General features: G+C 40.0%; 1 protein-coding gene across 1 annotated transcript in view; it reads right to left on the bottom strand.

Moving 5' to 3' along the window:
• The window catches only part of AGBL4 (AGBL carboxypeptidase 4), a 1,393,122-nt gene that overhangs the window by 614,143 nt on the left and 760,760 nt on the right, over positions 1-18,219 (bottom strand). The window contains exon 6 of the mRNA XM_073357770.1: positions 17,423-17,462. Coding sequence (XP_073213871.1) covers positions 17,423-17,462 — 40 coding nt within the window. The remainder of the gene's footprint in view (positions 1-17,422; positions 17,463-18,219) is intronic.

Below are 18,219 nucleotides of genomic sequence, written 5' to 3'. Positions count from 1 at the left end.
GCCCTTTCTGCCACAACATCATACTGGGAGCTCATGTTGAGTTGCTTTTCAGTGATGACCCCTAGATCCTTTGCAGGGTCCCTGCTTTCCAGGATAGAGGAAAATCTATCCATTCTGTACATGTGGCCTGAATTCCTTCTTCCTAGATGTATACCTCTGCATTTTGCCGTATTAAAATTAATTGGGTTTGAATGGGCCTAGTTTACCAAGCAATGGCTAAGAGAGAAAAAAAGGTAAATTTTTATGTTAGTTTACTGGGAAAGCAATACCAGGGTGTATTCTCTTGAAAGGGTCTGAAAAAATGAAGTTACAAGGCCACATTATGAAGTCATTAGGAAAGTGAATGAATCTGCCCTCAGGTGAAGACATGCAACTCCCCCTTACTTTCAGTGGGGATGTAAATGCAGAATGCAGCCTTCAGTGCCTGCCCTGGAATGAGGGCCTCTCACCGCCTGTCTCACAGTGACCAATGTTCCAGTGAATATTACTAAAAAGACCCTGTACTTTATCTACAGGTGCACTATAGGGATCGGATTCTTGTTTAGTAAAAGCCAATAGGACTTGGGCTCCTAAGTCCCTTGGTGCTTTTGAAAAATGCTACCCTAGAAGTACCCATTTTGTAGGAGTCTAAGACTTCCCAGACACCTCCCTACCCAGTTTGAAAATCCTATTTGAGAAGTCACGACAACACACAGAAATCAGAGGTGTCCATTCCTGAGTGCTCAGGGGTCTCTGCATGCCTAGGAAATCCAGTGAAAAATCACTTCTGTGCCCACGTGTAACACCAGTGCTCCATTATGTGCGCTATGGCCTTTTAGACATCTAAGGGTATGTCTACTTTGCAGTAAAACACCCCCGGATAGCCCCGGTCAGCTGGCTGAGGCTGGGGGCTATAAAATTACAGCGTAAACATTTGGGTGTGGGCTGGAGCTTGGGCTATAGGATCCTTCCCTCTCATGGAGTCCTGAGCCCATACAGAACAAGCCCCGCGAGCCCAAGTCCACTGACGTGGGCCCGCCACAGGTGTTTCATTGCAATATAGACATATCCTAAAAGGTTTTGGAAATTCTGGCCAAAGTATTTCATTTTAAAAGGTAATTGAGTCGTATTATGACCAATATTGTAAATATCCCAGGAAATCACCTGAACTGCATTTGTATGCCTGTCTGACACTGGGCTCTGTGTTTGAGCGTATCAAGCACATCTCCCCAGTGACTGATCTTTGGTACAATCAGTATGGATATAATGCTTGCTTCCTAGAACTGATGAAAGTACATACTAACCAGCTGGTCTATGTGCTTACAAGTATAAAGAAAGGAGCATAACTAGTGTGCAAGAGGAAGATACTCTAGAGCAGCGTTTCTCAAACTGTGGGTCAGGACCCCAAAGTGGGTCACAACCCTGTTTTAATGGGATTGCAAGGGCTGGCATTAGACTGGCTGAGGCCTGGGGCTGAAGCCGAAGGCTGAGCCCCACCACACAGGGCCAAAGCCGAAGCCCGAGCCCCACCGCCCGGGACTGAGGCTTTGGCTTCAGCCTGGCGTGGCAGGGCTCAGGTTACAGGCCCCACATCCTGGGATGAAGGCCTGGGGCTTCAGCTTTGGCCACCCCAGCCTGGGGGAGGGGGTGCCTTGGGCAGGCTCATGCTTTGATCCCCCCACCCAGGGTCGTGTAATAATTTTTGTTGTCAGAAGGGGGTCACAATGCAGTGAAGTTTGAGAACCCTTGCTCTAGAGTTAGCCAGATATTGATCCATGGACCACATTAAGCTGTCTAAAGGAACATGATGGTACTATTTAAGGAGCTTTGGAGGAAACAGACTGCAGAATTCCAGAGTCATTCTACATTGTTTGCTTTGTAAAACTTAAAGTCACACAGATAGTGCTTAATATTAGGTCTAGTTTCTCAACTGCTATGTATACAGTTCTATATATGACTCTTCAGTTGTTGGATTTAATTTAGCTAATAAGGAAAGAAACTAAATAAACATTGTGCAAAATCTTAATCCCTATCATTTTCTTTGCTGTTCAAAATGCTAAAATCCCTAATAATTAGGTGATAAAGTATGCAAATATTTGAACAAAGATATAATTAAAGCAAATAGGAGGAATTTCTGTTTTCATAGTTGGTCATTTGTGCTAATTGCTGACTTACCTTGATCATTAGAGTCCCGCACATTAAATCGTTGCCACGACACGCTCGGTGTCAAGGAGCCATTCACACAAACTGCCATATATAAAAACAAACAACAAATTTGGTCCACATATTCAGAAAGGCACATTAGTGCAATAGGATCACTGAAGTGAAAAGTTATCTGCTTCCTCTGGATGAATGCAACAACTTTTCCTTCCTGCTAGATTTTTAAAATATCTGCTCTTCTTTTTTTTTAAGCCAGCCTTCAAAATCCGCATTTTGAAATGTAACTTTTAAAGCACTTAATATAAAATTAGCGTTTCCATTCACCAGTAACAGTAGCTTCTGATAAATTCGAAGTTACAAGAATGATGTTCCCTCTCCCACTACCCTTGATGATTTAATTATAAAAGCCATTTTAGAAGAATCACATTATGTATCAAACACCATGTGGACAGACAGTCTGCAGGCTCTTTTATTCCAGTCACTGGAATGCCTCAACCTTGGTGCTGAGGGACTGTCTTCTCCTGGGACTAGAGGGTAATTTATCATCCACATAATGATGCTTTTGTTTTGTTTTGTTTCAGCCAGCTGCCTCCTTAGGAAGAAGTGGACAGTTGAAGAGGTTAATATAGACCACTATCTAAATACCTTTTAAGCCTAATTAGCAATTAACATTTAAACCAGGTATGCAAACTGAATTACAACCCAAAAAGTAAATAAGAGTTCTTGATAGATCAGGCAAAAAACTGAATGCTACAACACTTAATCCCTCATCCATGTGTGCAAAAAGGAGTCTATTCTGCCAGAAATAAAAGATGGAAAGGCACCTAGCATCTCTAACTCCTTGATGATAAATACTGGTGCCAATGTGCAAGAGTAAAATGAAGCTATTATATGGAAAGGCTCAGTTTTTACAAAAGGGAATGAATTCCATATTTTATAAAAGAATCTATTGAAAATTATGGCTCTCCTCAGAATTGAGTCAAGTTGGAATCAATGACAGCAATATTAGGAAGAGGGAAGGAACCCTATTTTTATATTTAATGTATGCAAAGTGTGAGACAGTAAACCAGCTCCAAGGTTGATGAGCTCTATGGACCCTATTATGTCTCTCATTGTATGTGAGGCTTTGCTGCTATGCAATGGACATAAAAATGGTTGTTGCTCGGTATTTCAGGATAAGCTGTTTTAAAAAACCAATGCATTTAAATAAAGCATGATTTCAGTAACTCCACTAATGCATTTCAGCATCACTGTGTTCACTCCTTAAATTCTAATTCACCCCCTACCTCTATTTTCAAACAGTATTACCTTTTCCGTCAAAGCTACAGGCTTCTTTAATCTTGAGACACACACTGCATTTTTAATCCTTGACTCAAACCAGTAGGAGCAGCGGCAGAAGCAGCCAAAACAAGGATTGCTGCACTGAGGGGCAGGCGGTAAAATGAGACCCAGCCAAGACCATCTCTCCTGCCCAGCACACCCAAACCCAGAACTGTGCAGGGGAGACCCACTTTGCACACTCTGAGGGGCACTAGACCTCAAGATGTTCCTTCCCCACCCACTCCCCTGCCATGCAGCCTTGGGGAAAAACTGTAGGGAAGTACCAGTCTGAGGCCCGGTCTACACAACAAAGTTTTATCAGCATAGCTATGTCAGCTGTGGGTATGAAAAGAACCACACATTCTTCCAACATAGTTAGACCAGCAAAATCTGGAGTGTAGACAGAACTATGGCAACAAAGGAGGGCTTCTGTTAGGGTTACCACCTGGCTGGTATTTGACTGGCCTGGCCGGTTTTTGGTGTTTTTTTAATAGATTTTCCAGTTGCCAGAAAAATAATTTAATCAGGCAGTTTTGTTTACATGGGTCTAAAGATCTGAATTATTATCATAATACACTGAGATATCTAATGTTTAAAGTTTCTATGTCCAGCTAAAGGTGCTGCAGTGTTCCCATTTCCACAGTTTAAGCAACAACAGATTGACACTGTTGAAAATACAGCAGCTGTCTGCCCACCAACACACATATGCACCGTGTGTGTGTGAGAGGGTTTCAGTCACGCGAGACTGAGAAGACAGGTGATGTTATCAATCTTATCTATATGTGTTCTCTCTCTAGATACTATACGTGGCTGTTGGGGTGGGGTTGTGGAGTTACCCTGTGGTTGGGGTTTCAGTGGGCTTGCCTTGTGGGGGGCGGGTGCCGAGCTTTTTGCATTTCGAAGAGGGTAACCCTAGCTTCTGTTGGTGTAGCTAATGTCATTGAGGGAGACTGGTGTTCCTCCACACGCAGAACTCATCCTTCTGTCAGTATACGCTGTGTCTACACTAGGGGGATCTGCCGTATAGCTATACAAGTGCAGCTGTGTCAGCAGATTCCGCGGAGTGTAGACAAGGCCAGAGATTCCTGGCAATAGGAGTGGAAACAGCCAAAGTAGAGAACTTTCTCCAATTTTGACTGGACTGCCCTTTGCATTTTGACTGTTTGCTCCAAACCTCTCCCTTTCTTTCCCTGAGTCTCTTCACCTCAGATTCACTGCACACCTGTCCCTTTTTTCCCCAGCCCTGTCCTCCTCACCCCTCTTCCCTTCAATCTCCTGTCTTCTCTTAACTTTTCTTTCCATTCAACTAATCCCCTCCTAACGAAACCCATCCTCAAAACTAACTAACATGGTACAAACAGGATGTTTGCTGCCCTCACATTGGTCACTCTGCTTGTGTGTTCTACCCCTTCCCCTCACCCTGTGTCTGTCTGGACTATTTCGTTTGTAAGTGCTTTGGGGAGGGACTTTCTGGTATTCTGCATTTGCAGAGTGACTGTCACAATGGGACCCCATTCTTGGTTGGTCCTTAGGCGCTATTTAATAAAAATTATTATTAATAATAATTAAAATGCTAGTTTGTGCCAAAGTTTGTAGGCCAAATTAGCCAATACACTTCAAACAGAAAGCAATTATTTTGTTTTCTTACTAGTTTGAACTTAAAAGGGAGAAAATAGACTATTTTTAAAGCTGCACTAGGCAAAACAGCTCTTGCGGGAAGTGAATAATAAATATACCACATGCTATGGTAATGTCCGTGGGGTAAGGTAGGGGGTTGCTATAAAACACAGTATTCTAACTTACTACAGATGTTGCAAATAGAATTTACAGCTTTCTCGGCATGCTTATCTCTCCTCACCAGTTTCTGAATACTGAATCACATTCAAACATGGGCCATTTAAAGGTTTTATTCATTTATTTATTTGTTTTAAAAAAAGAAGTTACAATATTTTATTCCATGCTAGTCGGTAATGTTAAATAGATGCAAGACCTGTATTTACAAATCACATGCAATTGCATTTTGGCACATGGAAATTACATGCAAATGCATTCTAAATGAGTTTGTTTATCATTCTTGAATTCTAATCCAGAGGTCTTACTTTTTAAATTCAGTTTATACTCTGACATGTATACAAATGAGTTTGACTCTGGAAAATAACTTAATAAACTCAGGGTTAGCTATGCAATTAGAGGAGGCATCTGGGAACCATAAAACCTGGAAAACAACATTTACATCTTTTGTACATCCAAAGTTCCATTTTTTTCTCCCTTAAATTCATCATTTAAAAATGTTGCAGCTATTTCTGTGGGAGGACAAATAAGAATTCATTGAACAACCAGTCACCACTCTCTCCAATGAGCAATCCATAGGGTAGGGCTGGAGCAAATGTACAAAACACAAGATTTCATTTAAAAGAAACACAAAGAAAATGAAAAATAACTGAATTAACATTGATCATGACTTTTCAACAGCACTTCTTATTATTACAACCTGGCAAACTCTCCTGTGGGCAATAAAGCTTCCCCATGCATTATTAGCCCTCTGCAGAAAGCTATGAAAAGACACAAATCTGTTTTCTCAAAGGACAGAAGAACAATTAGTTATAAGAGAAAGTAGAGCCATATTCCACTGTTGGGTTAAAGGTGAAGAAACCAGAACTCTAACACACAAGTTTAAGAGATTAACACTCCAGCAGTTAGTTCTTGAACACCACAGTATTGATTATTAGTCACCTTGTTTCTGGTTGTGGTACTTTTTTGCGGGACCATGTTAACATATATTGTAGTATTATTTTATAACATCCAAATTTCCTCAATGTGCAAACACACACACACATAAATGTCCCTGCCCTAAAAAGTGTACAGACTAAATTTTAGAGGTGACACCAAAGTGTTAATGAACACACTACCCAGACCCTAAACAAAACATACAAGAGCATAACAAAGAGTGGCGAAGGAAGGGGGCCAGGAAGGATGAGGGGCTCACCCATATGATCATGTGCTTTCTCACTATAGGCGTGTGCCCGTGGGTGGTGAGTATGGGACATTTTTGGTGAGGTTTACGGGTTTGTTTTTGTAATGTTTTATTTTTAAGGTTTCAGATACCAGGGGTCTGATCCTCGTCCCCAAAGCAGATTTAAAACTGGCCTAATTGACCAGATGAGACTTCTCCTTGAAAGACCGCTGTGCCATCTTCTCACACAGCTCCCAACATTAGGGGTTTGTGAAGAGGTAGTAAAGACATGAGGGTAGCCTGGGGGAGCTGCTGCAGTCAAGCATAATTCAGAGCAGCCAGGAGGACCTTTTCTCACATGGTATTCTGACCATTCCCCTCCCCCGACCTTGCTCCTTTGTCAACATTGACCATCTGGACATCCTGTCTGAGCCTTTTTCCCACTCTGCCGTCCCATGCTCCCAGACCTGGTTTACAAAGTCCCCATTCTCTCCTCAGTCAGATCCCCCCTAAAAATTCACTTGTTAATTGATGCCTTCAAGTGAGTTCAAAACAATAATAAAGTCTCTAAGTTATCCTCTCCAGTGCCCTTCTCTGACTGCTTGTTTCAGCACCAAATGTTCTGACCGCCAAAGATGAACTCACTGGTGATTTGATCTTTTCAGGAACCAAATCTGATAAAATAACAATTCTTTGCACAGTGATAGCCCCCACTCCCACCGGGAAACTTTAAAAACTTTTTGCCAATCTCTAACAATTAGTATTTATCTTCTTCCCTGCTATAGCTTAGCTGGGGATTGAGAGGAGATGGTTTTGCATAAATAAAAATTTAAATTAACTAGTTTTGAAATTTTCCTTCTATGTTGTCTATTACGGCTTGTGTTGTCCATTTAAATGGTAAACTCTCCAGGATAAGGATGGTGTCATACTATGCATTTGTACACCGCCTAGCACAATACCCTCCGGCAGTGGAATGGGACCTCTGAGTGCTATTGTAATATAAAGGTTATATAATAATCCTATCTTCTCTGGGTTTGTCTTTTGGTTCGTCAGCTATTTGTGGCAGGGACTCTCATTTTCACTGACTCTTGTTCAGACCAGATGACAGATAAGAATTATAAAAAAACCACACTTCTAAGTGACTGAGATTTTGTTCCCATGGAAATGCCCTTACTAATTAAAAAATAAACAACTGGGGACAGAACTTTCCATTCTGCTTTACAATATATATATATATAACCAAGAAGGGTTTCTACATAGATTGTTTTTCTAAGTTTTCCATGAGGTATCAACCTATTTATAAAGAAAAGGAGCGCAATATGACTCAACAAAAATAACTGTCTGAAAACATATTCAATATAAAAAGCTTTGTCACCTGGGATACTTGTTACTTCTAAGAGCTCTGATCAAAGATAAAAACCAAAACAACTTCGTGTAATCAATTATGCACTGCTAGTCCATGGTGTATGTGTAATTCATAAAAATAAAATGAAGTATGTAACATGGATTTACACACACAAATGAAATATGAACATGGGTGTAATGCTAAACATTGGACTGATATCATAAATATACAGTAATCCCTTGACTTAGACAGTCCCTGGCTATGCATTAGCTCCTTGGTACAATTACAGCACCCCTCAGTCTGTTCTAACTTTTGCCTGGGGAGTAAACTGGTACACAACTGGCCAAGGATCATGGCATGCTTACAGCTGTGCTATGGACTCCTTGGCTGCAGCTAATGAACTGGTCAAGGTTTCATTTTTTCATGTGCAGAAACTACTGGGAAGTATGTATCAATGAACTAACTAAATAAAAAACCTTTTCCACAAAGTTCACTGCACACACCACACACACACACACACAAACCCCTCATAACCTACAAATCTGACTTGTCTTAAAGGAGAGACTAAAAGAGGCACCCTAAGTTTACACATTCTCCGTGCAGAGCTGATGTTTAACCCAAATTGTTACATTTGAGGTTCCCTTGTATGTACCAAGAAAACAAATTCTGAAGATCATTATACACTAGCCATCAAATTCAGGAGAGAAGTGCGAGATTCAGATTTCTGGCATAGGTGAAACAAAAACAAATCAAGTATCAAACTTTCAGATCTTCTCTCTGTCTTTGTTCACATTTTTGGGGGACAATCAAATCAAGCACCACATACCACAATATCGTTCCTTTTATCACCTGGTTGTCTCTGAAATATGCTACTTTTATATATTTCTAACATCAGAATTAATTTCCTTATTGTTGTAGATTACATCCTTTGGCCACGGGTCCTATACATTTTGCTTACATGAGTCCCAAAGAGTTCGCAGCACCTTAATGAACAGATCAATTATTGTTCAGAAAAGAAGATACTGTCTCTTTAAAGGTTATTTGAAGGTTGATTGCTATCTTATTGCTTATCTCCAGCAAATCTATTCAGCCTTATGAATGAATTTGACCTTTTTATAGTTACTGGAAAAAAATAACAGAACAAAAGTTAATTTAGAGCTCCATAATACAACACTTTTTCCCAGAGAAATGAAAGGGCATTCAAATCGATATCTGTACAATAACAGTCTGATGAATGTTTGCACCCAATTTTCTTATTTTGCTAACTTGAGATTGGGAATTTTGAATAGTTTTCAGAGACCATATTCTTTATGTGCTGTGAAGTATGTGGTATTGTGTCCAAACAATGCTAGAGGATAATCATTATAGGAGTATCACTGGGCCTGAAAAGGTCAGTTAGTTAGAAATGTCAGCTTTCAATGCAACTGTACTGGACCTTCGTACACAAGGATCCAATTAAAGGGACATGCCAAGGTGCATGGAAACATCACGGTGACCCAGAATAATAATAAGGCATTGTGAAAAAGCTTGATGTTTTTCTTCAAAAATAATGGAGTTAGCCTTCAAAATGCCCTCTCTCTGGTCTTATTTAATCTTGATGAAACACCACTTATCCTGTAGATATACAAAAGAGTCAGGTTTCTTACGCAAGAAATAAAACCAACAACAAAAACAGACTTACCAAAGCTAAATATTTAGCAAACACACACATTAAAAAAAAATCTCATTTTGTTATTTAATCTAAAATTATCCTTCATTTCAATTGGAAACAGGATTTTACATGTTGGTAATTTGGGGTTTATATATGTACATCAATAGATACACAGGAAAGTGATTATAAGGGTAAATTCACCTCTCTCAGAACAAGGCCAAAGTGAGTGGGCTGTTGGGTGCAGGACAGAGACGATGGAAAGTGGGCAGAATGTGACACTTCTGCAGCCACCAAGCCAGCATGTAGGTATGGATATGGGTTGGGTGAGGGTTAGGGTTATGAAGCCACTGAGCCTCATAATGACAGGTTTCAGAGTAGCAGCCGTGTTAGTCTGTATTCGCAAAAAGAAAAGGAGGACTTGTGGCACCTTAGAGACTAACAAATTTATTTGAGCATAAGCTTTCGTGAGCTACAGCTCACTTCATCGGATGCATTCGATGAAGTGAGCTGTAGCTCACGAAAGCTTATGCTCAAATAAATTTGTTAGTATCTAAGGTGCCACAAGTCCTCCTTTTTTTTTTGAGCCTCATAAGTATGTAGGGCTAGAATGTGGGTATGCAGCAATGTCACTCTTCTTTGCTACACCTTTGTCATTTGTAAATGAGAAATTCTTATTTTTGAACATACATTTCATCCTTAATCCTCATTGTATAAAAGGCCATGTTGCCTGATAGGCTCTTGGAGAGCCGGAACCCTACTGCTGGAAAGGGGCAGGGAGAAAGCCAATGTTTTCTTATCACTTTTTGCTACCACATAATGTCTCTAAAACTCCATCAAGATTAGAACAAACTCCTTCTTAATTCTTTAACGCTCAGATGCAATTGATAATTTTGTAACTGGCTGCTGGCTGAGGCTCCAGTTTCTTTATTTGATGTGTAAGACATATCAATTTATTTAGAGTAATATCAAACCAAACCTTTGGAGTCTGTTCTCCCGTGTATGTGGTGGGACTTTTGCCCTTAACATTTTCAGGATCCTTTTTAAACCTTTGTGGGCACAAAGGTGATTAAACCCACAACATCTTAGTCATGTAACATGAAAAATAGCTTAGCTCCCAGGCCTCACTGACTGTTCCTTTTAGATTAATCAGTTATTGTTAGAAAGACTGAAAGGGTTCCCCCCCGCCACAAAACAAAACAGCATATGAAGCTTTCACCAACACAAACGAACCGTAATTATGTTAGGCTGTTTGAAAACTCAGCCAGTATCCCTTGACATGTACTTTGATCAAAATCAATGTAGGATTAATTAGCATGGACTATCAAGAATAGTTAGTGCATGAGTTTTAACAGTGAACAACGTTCTGTCACATTTTATTACCCTGTATCGTTTTTACTAATAGGTGTATTATAGCTTCATGACTTCAAGTTCATATTATTTTCATGGTTCAATTAGTAAGAAGTTGATTGTCAGAATATTCAGGACGGTAATGGAAATGTCTTGCAGGGGGGCATTCAGTAGTTGAGCTTATTCTTAAGTAACTTTCAAAATCATATTTTAAAGCTTTTCTTCTCTTCACCTAATTTTACTAGGGAGTCTCATAAGCAATGGTGTGTGGAAATGCAACACTTAATCAGCTAAAAAGTACAGTAAATCCCACATATCACTTTGTTCATGGAAGGAAAGTAGAAATATATTTTTCTCACCAGAGGAAATTAATTAGGCAACAGTCCTATATCTATGATTTAAAGTGGTAAAATATGTATGAAAGAAACCAGAGCCCCCTTACAAGAATTCAGCGTATACAAATTAATGAAATTGAGACATTTTTAAAGCACAGCCCAGGAGATATTACAGGGGAAAGAATATTTTAAATGATAGGGTTTAGCTCCATAAAGTTCAGTCTGATAAATATTTTTTAAAATCAAGCCTTCTTTCTTTCATACAAGTGCAATCCTTTATTAGTAAGGACATGCTCAGAAATCTCTACAGTTTCAGGATCAAATCCTGTAGCCCTTAACTTAGAATTTATACTTTTTTTTTACTCTAGTATAGGGTGCAAACTCTCAAAGTGCTCTGAGAAAAATCTAAGTAAATCATGGCTAATGAACTAAGGATTTAGCTCTTATTTTATTTTTCTCTTAAAATGGAAATGAAAGAGACTTAAAACATTCTATATTCGATGTTGCAGATAAGCTGGGCACTATGGAACATTCAATTACCCCATGTTTTCTAAATGTATTCAATTTACTGCTGCCAAATGGAATGAGTTTTATACACATCTGGGAAACATACACCTCCAGTGCTGACGAGTATCTCCTGACAGTGCACTGATTCCAAGAAAAGTTTATTTTACATTTGCAATAGAGAGGGTGGTAGGAAAGGATCAAGCCCCGAAGAAGGCTGAATCAAAGAGAATTTCAAAGGAGTATTTGTGATGGAGGTTCTTGGACAATCTAACATCTTAGCCAATTTTAAAGCCAGTGGGTTCAATCACACATCCGTTTACACTGTCAATAATTTAAAAAAAATGCAGTGGGAGTTGAACTCACCTTCCTGAATGATACTGTAGCATAGTGAGTATTCACAAAAACACAAACAGCCAGCTAGAAATGAAGGGCAGATCCTCAGCTGGTATAAACCAGCTTATCTTCATTGTGAAGCTAAGTCAATTTATGCCAGAGGAAGCACTAGCCCTAAAGTTTGAGCCTACTAAAAATTGCTGCTCAGGGAGTGCTTCAGATGAAATTCAGAGGTAAGGCTAAGTAAATGTAAAGGAAATAAATATACGTTAGTGAAACTTCCCCTCCTTAAGCCCCTCCTCTCACCAAAGTTTATGTTACTTCAACTTGGACTCGCTCTAGACACACACCCATTTATGAATGCTTAACTTCTTTCCCCTCCCCACTTTACACATCATGTCTGAATTTGACTCACTGAATCACATGGAGTTTTACAGAGTCTAAGATGGTGTGACTCACATGCCAAGGGGCAGAAGAAGGGAGTGCAGCAACAACATTTACTAATTCAACTTACTCTTTATTCTAGCTACTCAACCTATAAGGAAGTGCAACTTAAATTCCCTTAAATACTGATAAGTGAGTTTCAGTCACATCAAGGAGATCCAGCATCCAATGAAGCCTACATCACCTGTAGAACAGCTTCCGCTTTTCAACCATCCCATGGAACATTTCCTGAGCCATTTCCATAGGAACTTTGAAATGGGATCCGCTGGCATATACATACACGTCTCATACAATATTTAATTTCTGTACATGTACAGTACCAATTTTTCAATCCCAACATTTCCTCCATCACTATTTTTCCAGAATATACTCAATCCATGTCAGGGACAAATGAGTATTTGCTCTGACTTACAAAGCTACTTTTAAGTCAAAACTAAGGTTTTCATCACTACTAGAGCCTGAAAAAAACACTCGGTCAGTCGGCAGAACAGTTTCTCTGTCATAGCCAGGAAAGTCACAGGAGGTGGTTGGTCTGTCAAGGGCTCAGCTATATTGTTTCACCACACCTGCTCGTCCTAGTATACAGCAGCACTATACACTTTGCTTATTGTGTGGAGGCCACCTGGAGCAATGTGAGTGCAAGACAGACGATGGCTGGGCAGCACCACAATGTGGGTTCAAAATAACAGCAGATTGAGGTGATACTAAATAATAAAAGATGGGCAACACTTAAGACAACACTTAAGTTCTGTTGAATCATTTTACAACCGTGGCCTTTTTGAATGGCACATCTGTCATGACATAATATTAAGGTTCCTGTGATAGCTCTTGAATTATTATCTGAATTTTTAGTCACTGAGGCCTTGAGAACCCCATTTGTAACTCACATGCCAAGAGGCAAAAGAAAGGAGTGTAGTAACAACATTTACTAATTTAACTTTCTCTTTCTTCTAGTTACCCAACATGAAGGAAGTGCAGCTTAAATTCCCTTAAATACTGATAAGTGAGTATTAATGACATGATGTTATCTTGCAACCATGCCCATTAAAAGCCTTCTCTACTCTAGGAAAACTATCCGTTGTTGACATTTGTTGCCACCAGTGGGTGCAGTTGATCCAATTCTGAATATGGTTTGATTGGAAGTGCAGACCAGAATGAAAGGGTTCAGTATCATTTCCAAATATGCTCACTGCCAGGAGGTACCATTCCCCAAGTGGGAATGCACAGCGGGTCTTGAAGAAAAAATACAGTTACAGCCTGCACGGTTCTTCAACACCTCAGTGACTAAAAACACAGATAACAGGTGTATGTGTGTGTGTGTATGTATGTGAGAGAGAGAAATAGAACGTTACCTCATGTTGTATGCAGTGTTGTTGTAACTATGTTGGTCCCAGGATATTAGAAGGATACGGCAGATGAGGTAATATCTTTTACTGGACCAATTTCTGTTGGTGAGAGACACAAACTTTCCAGAGAGCTTGTCTTCAGATCTGAGAAATGTACTCAGGATGTCACAGCTTAATACAAGGTGGAACAGATTAAAAAGCGATCACTCTATATCTGATCTCTCAGACCTCATCCTCAAAGGAAACCTGCACAACACTTCTAAAAGACAAGCCATAATTCATAACTTTGCTAGATACTAAAAATCATGGACTGAATACAGATACTGGATTTATGACTTATTACAACAATCTATAACTCAATTAAGCCCCCCCCCCAGCTTTTTCTCTCCCTTTCCCCTCTCTGGCTGGAGCGGTGTTAATGGGCTACTTCACCTTGAATGATTTCTTGAAATATATGTTAACTACTGATGCTAAACAATCTGTTCCACCTTGTATTTAGCTATGACATTCTGAGCACATTTCCCAGACTTGAAGAACAGCTCTCTGTACCTCAAAAGCTTCTCTCTCACCAACAGAAATTGGTTCAGTAAAAGATATTACCTCACCTACTATGTCTCTCTAATGTTATCTCATGACAGGTGTGCCGTTTACAAAGGCCACCATGGTTTCTGAAATGGTACTGAATTCACTATGTCCTGCCGTATACTTGCAGTTAGACCATGCCAGACTCATTGCTGCCAGCCATTGTCAAGCTATAGGGGATTTTCCTATTGTAGACAAGACTAGTTGAATGACATCCACTGTACAGGAGGCTGCCTGCCTTTACACAGGATGGAAAACTTAAAGAATTTCCAGAGAAATGGCAGTTGAAAACAAACTGTTCGGCCCCTAATTCAGAGCATCCAAAGTACTCAGTCATAAGCTGTATCATGTGTCACAGAGTCCCTGGGCGATGCTCTGGAACTGCTCCCCATGAAGCCAGTCAGGACTCTGGGGCAGTCGCCTTCCTGTGAGCAGCCTGTCTTCAGGACACAAAGCTCACACAGCTTCCACCTTCCTGGGTCTGACCTCGGAGCATTCAGCATCCTCTGCCCCTCCGTGCGCTTCCCACAGAGAGTCCGCTCAGGCGGGACTCCTGAGGAAGCCAGAAGGTCCTGCCCCCCAACTTCGCCTCAGCCAGCCAATAAAACAGAGGTTTATTAGACGACAGGAACATGGTCTAACACAGAGCTTGTAGGTGCAGAGAACAGGACCCCTCAGCTGGGTCCATTTTGGGGGGCAGTGAGCCAGACAACCACATCTGCCCTTCACTCCATGTCTCCAGCCAGCCCCAAACTGAAACTCCCTCCAGCCCCTCCTCCTCTGGGCTTTGTCCCTTTCCGGGCCAGTAGGGTACCTGATTCCTTTGTTCTCCAACCCTTTAGCTCTCACCTTGCATGGGGGAAGGGCCCAGGCCATCAGTTGCCAGGAAACAGGGTGTCAGCCATTCTCTGTGTCCAGACCCCTGCACACACCTGTCCTCTAGGGCTCTGCAATGATCATACACCCTTATCCCACCACCTAGATACTTAAGAACTTCACAGGGGAAACTGAGGCACTCCCACACTATTCAGGGGAATCATTAAAAACAGTCCCACTTCGTCACATCATGTCTCTGTAAAAAGAGTCCATTGCTAACAAATCATAAAGACAGTCCTCCAAAATGAAAATATAAAAAAGTAACCATATCTAAAGATAAATAATTTCCAAGGCTAAAATTTTGAAATCTGTGTGACCCGAAGTTAGACTCCTAAATCCATATTTAGGTTGGGATTTTTCAAAGGACCCTAAAAAGAGCTGAATGCCTAACTCCCTTAAACTCTTTAGAAAATCCAAATTTTAGGCTCCAGAATAAGTTTGGCCTGAGGATGCTCAGCCATTTTGAAAATGAGGCCAAACTTATCTAGCAGCCAAACTCTAAGCTACATGAATCTTGGCCCAATATTTTTAAATACTTTATAAAATCAATTATTATGATCTCCGGCTATCAACACACAAAAATACAAAAAATGCACATCTTGAAAAATGTCTGGCAAGGAAGTCTTTTTTTGGGAACACAGCATGTCCACCTACATAATCAGTGGAAACTGTCTTAGTATGTACCTATGCTGATCCTTCTAACTAATTGCTATGTTGCTGTGCAAAACTGAAAGGTCTGCAGTGCTAGATACTTATTGTAATCACAACTATGTACAAACTCAACTTAATCAACTCTTTTATTGCTCCAGTGAACATTACATCAGTCATCACAGTAAAGAAGGGATCATAAATACAATTTAAACAAATGTCACACATTTAAATGATTTCCCCCCCGCCAATCCTCCTTTTCTTCTATAAAAAAAGCTCCGGACTTTAGTAACTTTATCCACAATCTGAGTGTTTATTCTGATCACGACCTTCAGGGATTTTTTTTTCTTTTTTTTTTCTTTAGAAACAGGGGACATTGAAGATACAAAATATGGAAAAATGTGTCATATTTGCCCTTGAATTTGTAGTCAGAGTGGTGACAATTGCTCTTTCTCACTGTATTGTTGCTTTTATCAGCAAGTGCCCCAAGCATATATTAACATAATTGCAAACTGTATGAAAAATGAACATGCAAAAATGCGATGCAATTGCCAGTAGCCGCAAACATCTGTACCAACAAAGTGTTTCTTCTTCTCCTTTTTTTAATGATTACTATTTGAACAAGGTTAGTGAAGGAGAAGTCATGTCACAGATATCTCCATTTACAATGTTGGAACCATTATTGATGCAAAATTGTTATCCAAGCAAAATGTGTCGCATTCTGCCCTCTTTCCCATAACACCTGCTCACTTTGTTAACATATTCCCAGTTAAAGCTAGACAAAAAGATAAAGATGCATTTAGAGCTGAGGGACAGAAAAATACTGGTTACCAAAGCTAGTACCAACTCTGTGTGGTGCTTCTCTGTTGCTGGTGGACAGTAGACCTCTAGGAGAGCTAATGAAAAGAAATTGAGCCAGTCTTACTGAAGAAACCAAACAAGAGCTTAGATCAAAGAGAAATCTCATTCATCTGGCCTGCATTTCAATCCCAACCGCAAAAACACTATGCCAAAAATATTAAAATACTTTCATGACTAGTGACCAGAAATTCAACCTACAACACATTTGGGGGATTCTCCTTTACAGACAAAAACCAAAAGTCATTATTGAGAAGACTGTTTTGAAAGTGTTTTATTTTTACCTAGATATTTCCTAACTCATGTACTTTAAGGTTCTCCAGAATTAACCTGTATATTTTCCCACCAACAGTGCACGCTGAAAGCCACTGACTCTTTACACCTGTAAATGTATTTAGCACTGAAAAGAGTAAAACTTACATTTCTGTGATACATGAACATCCATTGTGAATTCTAGGGCATCTACCCTGCAGACATATCACTAACTGTAACCCCATGAGGCTTAAAGAAATATCAGCACTCAAATTCATAGAGTAAAGGTCTGAAGAGGCAGCTCTGTGAATGGATAACTACCCGGGGCTTTGCCAAGCACAATATAGCTGTCACTTGTTATTATGTGAAAGATTTTCCGGGGAACAGTGTTTTTCATTTTGCATGCCAGAGACAGGGGGGAAAAAGACATTTAGACAACCGTCTCTTTAAGAAAAGATAAAAGCCAAGCCTTGTAAGCTTACTCACCAGGGTTGGTTATAGTCAGGAGGTCAAGTTGCCGTTGTTGCTGAAAAGCAAATTAGAAAAGGAATTGTTAAAGGGGGACTAATTTCAGTGGGTCATCTTAGACATGCAAAGGAAGTGTTCTGACATTTACACTGGAATAAATTACAAGTTACACGGCTCAGAGCAACTATTTTGGACGGAAGCCATATGTACCTTCCGACTAAGGAAAGAAATCTAGTCAGTCCCTTCAGGGGGGGTTTATTTACATTTCTGAATTGGGCTTTTGGATAAAAGTGCAAATATGTGTGTCCATGCATACTTTTAACTAGCTGCTTCAAATCTAAGGGATCGTTGACTTCACAGAGAAGGAGCAAGGCACCAAGATGTGCTACTCTACGATTCTCTTCTTGACTAAGTCACTGCCTCACAGTTTGGACTCCGTTAAACAAATAGTTATATTCCCCTGGGAGGAGACTTTTCAAAGACACCTAAAGGGATATGAATGACCAATTTACATTCATTTTAATGGGATTTCGGCACTCATATCACCTTATCTGGTTTTGAATATTTGAGTCTCAGTTTCTATATTTGTAAAGTGGGCATGATTGAGCTTTAATGGTTTGAACACTGCTCTGGGAGCCTTGGATGAATGGTGAAATGAAAGTGTAAAATAAAATTGTTAGTAGTATAATAAACTAGTAACTGATGAAAGGAAATACTTTTTCACATAATGCACTATTAGCCCGTGGAATTCATTGCCTCAGTATTTCACTGAGTCCAAAAGCTTACTAGACATTTATATGGATAACAAGACTACC

The sequence above is a fragment of the Lepidochelys kempii genome, chromosome 8 (assembly GCF_965140285.1).
Source record: "Lepidochelys kempii isolate rLepKem1 chromosome 8, rLepKem1.hap1, whole genome shotgun sequence".
NCBI classification, from domain to species: Eukaryota; Metazoa; Chordata; order Testudines; family Cheloniidae; genus Lepidochelys; species Lepidochelys kempii.
Note: the sequence above shows the minus strand (reverse complement) of the source record. Positions and strands in the feature narration are given on the sequence as shown.